The sequence below is a fragment of the Rhagoletis zephyria genome, unplaced genomic scaffold, assembly GCF_001687245.7.
Source record: "Rhagoletis zephyria isolate East Lansing unplaced genomic scaffold, Rhagoletis_zephyria_1.1 Rzeph_scaffold_32303, whole genome shotgun sequence".
NCBI lineage: Eukaryota > Metazoa > Arthropoda > Insecta > Diptera > Tephritidae > Rhagoletis > Rhagoletis zephyria.
This window is the reverse complement of record NW_016189358.1, coordinates 869-3,952: the sequence shown is the minus strand read 5'-3', so window position 1 is coordinate 3,952 and position 3,084 is coordinate 869. Positions and strand designations below refer to the sequence as shown.

The 3,084-nt window shown below is 35.0% G+C and overlaps 1 protein-coding gene across 1 annotated transcript; it reads right to left on the bottom strand.

Annotated features, from left to right (window-relative positions):
- Positions 1-1,471: 1,471 nt before the first annotated feature.
- On the bottom strand, positions 1,472-2,764 carry LOC108353927 (octopamine receptor beta-1R-like; the record flags this gene model as incomplete). Its single annotated transcript, XM_017605120.1, has 4 exons — positions 1,472-1,543; positions 1,906-1,913; positions 2,281-2,452; positions 2,567-2,764. Coding segments are annotated over 4 exons (450 nt in total), but the record flags the coding sequence as incomplete, so codon positions are not given.
- Positions 2,765-3,084: the final 320 nt, after the last annotated feature.

Below are 3,084 nucleotides of genomic sequence, written 5' to 3'. Positions count from 1 at the left end.
TGAGGAATGCAATTGTAATTGTAATGTAATTGCATTTACCCAGCTCTGGCTATATATCTCTTGTTGCAGAGTATGTAACCAAATGAACAAATATGCAAAGTTGAATGTAAATTAAAGAAAAAATAATCAAATAAATAAAAAATTAATTGTTTTTGGTTGATATTTTATGTTCAAAAGTAGCTAGTTACAAGTAAGTTGATATGTAATGCAGAGGTATCCAGGTCTGACTCTTTTGCGGCCATCGCTCCACAAAAGTAGTTAGCTTTTTTCACGCAAGCAGACTAAAGATAGGTACATATAAACTAACGTCACTCCCTGGCTTCAAGAGGCAGGGAGGGAGGTATATCGCAATACGGGTGTCGGATCAAATAGGATTAAAAAGGTTTTCGTTTGAAATTATTTTAAACAGGGTTGCAACCTGGTTACAAAGTTAAATTCAATATATGCAATAGGTTAAACCAATTACTACGATATGGATGTCAATTAAAATGGCCTTGAAGGAACTCTATTTTTACATTGCTTGCTAAAGTTCAAACCTAAATTAAGCCGATTCGGAAATTGAAACATGTATCCCGATATAAATGTCAGACGAAAGAGAGTGTGGAGATTTAAAAGAGATTTGCTACCTCTTTGCAAAGTTAAATTCAATGTAAAGAATTACTTAAATATGGATGACAACCAAAACTGCTTTGTAGATCTTTTATTTCTAAACTACATGTAGGAGGGTTGCCAACTGTTCTAAATTTTAGCTTGAATTAAGGCAATCAGATTATGTAATTATACATCACAATACGGGAGTCAGACGTTTTAGTTTGAAAAAAATTTGAAGATTTACACATGTAGCAGAGTTGCCACCCGTTTAAAAATTTAAATGCAATTTGAATTAACAGAATTAGGTAATCTAAATATATTTATATTATGATGTCACACGCAAAGGGTTTAACAAGATTGTAGTTGAAAAATATTTTTTGTTGAAAATATTTAATATTTTGCCATCTCTAAAAAGCTGAACTTTTTTAAATTATAAGGAAGTTATCGTATGAAGTTTTAAAATATGGGCGTCACACGAAGGAGTATTAGCAAATATTTAGCTTAAACACTAAGAATATTAAAAGGAGCTGCCACCAGTTTAAAAAATGGGTAGCCCTTGAAATGGATTCAAAATTCAATCGAACCAAATCAAAAGTAATGTACAGCTTTTAACCTCAATATGCTCTTATTTTTATCACATATTCTACGTTTTAAATTAGCGGATGTCACTCCGGCACATCGACAGGTGAAGACGAAGGCGTTGGACTGGCAAGCAGCCATTAAACCTGATATATGCGCAATCTAGATTTTTCTGAGTTCCACAGTATTATACTGCAATAACGGTCGCAAATATAAGGATCATCTCCCTTCTTATGGACTATGCAAAATGCGCTGAGGTTCCAATATCGGTGATGTATTCATCAGACTAAATCGCACTTACCAACAGCACATGGATCCGACTACCTCTTCGCTAACGGCTTCGAAGAGGTCAGCCATATTTCTATCTTCGTCTCTACAAGAATTATAGAATTATAGATATAAAGAAATATAGTATGCAACCTAGCTAACGTTATTACATATTGAAGTTTGAGACCATCTACATATAAACTACTTATGTGTGTCGGAAACTAATAAAAAAAAAACACTCAAGGAAGCAAAAGATGTTACTACGAATCTTGCTCAGATGATCCATAGCCTAGTTTTTTAAATGTATAGTTACACAATTTTTAATGTCTACACTGGCGCATGCCATAAAGCATCTCTTTGTTTCAAATAATGTAATGCATTTAGGATTATACTATATACATTTCTTCCTTAATGTATTGCTTCTTAAGTGTATCGCTCCATGCATTTGCATAAGCTGCATATACTTACTTGATGCACTGAGAGTGTTTGCAAGAAAAATCAAACTCATAAATCAAAATGCCACATTATGGTTGCATGTGTAACAGCTGCCTCTATACGGCATGGATGACCTATGTATTCGCTCGGTGGTTGGCATCAAGCAGCTGCAACAGTAAACCACCGACAAGCTGCTGGAGCATTCTATCCATTTTCACGCGCTTTTCATTTTTACATAGCTCTTCTGTATACTTTTAATATTGGTTGTGGCTCAATATAACAGCCACAATCCCTTTTTTGTTATTACACGTGGACATTTATTCATACCTCCAAATAATTGGTATATTTTCCCTCAAACTCATATAAAGAATGTATGTATGTGCTTATATAAAGGGCTGTTGTACTTACGTGTGGATTACTTTTCAAATATTTCCAATTTTCCTCTGTCGTATACCAACCGGAACAGATGGGTAAAAAGGAGAGAAAAGCAGGTAGTATCCAAACCATTAGCAGCATAAACACTACACGTCGGGGTGTCATAATCAGTGGATAATCGAGTGGTTGCACAATCGCATAATATCTGTAAGGTAAAAATTGGCGCAACGATAAAAATACATCGCATTGAAAATAGTAGCAATTATTCAAAAATATAGAGGCCATAATAAATTTCGCATTTTTTTTTTGCGCCACTTACCGATCCACTGAAATGCAGCAGAGATGCATGATGCTGGCCGTTGAAAAATAGACATCGAAACTATTCCACATATCACACATCACCGCACCGAACATCCATCGGCCGGTAATCTCTACGGAAGCGTTGAATGTCATCGCCAAAAGGGCCACCAACATGTCAGCCACAGCCAATGAAACCACAAAGTAATTCGTGATGATTCTATTGGCAAGAATATAAAAATAAGAAGAAGAAGAACGCACACACACATAAATCCAATGGATCAGCAAAGTGCCAAAAAGAATGTATAAAAATGTAAAAGCAGTCGGTCATAAAAAATTCAAGTATTACAGCAACCACATAAAAAATTAAGCATTTTACAATGTCTGCGCGAGTATTTAATATCGATGAAATTCCTTTGCTTTAATTTTTTATGCACTACGTGTCGTATGAGTGATTTATGCACATTTGTATGTACATATGTACTCGTGCATAGTATGGTTGATTGAGTAGAGTCGTAGAAGAGGAAAGCATGTGAGGAA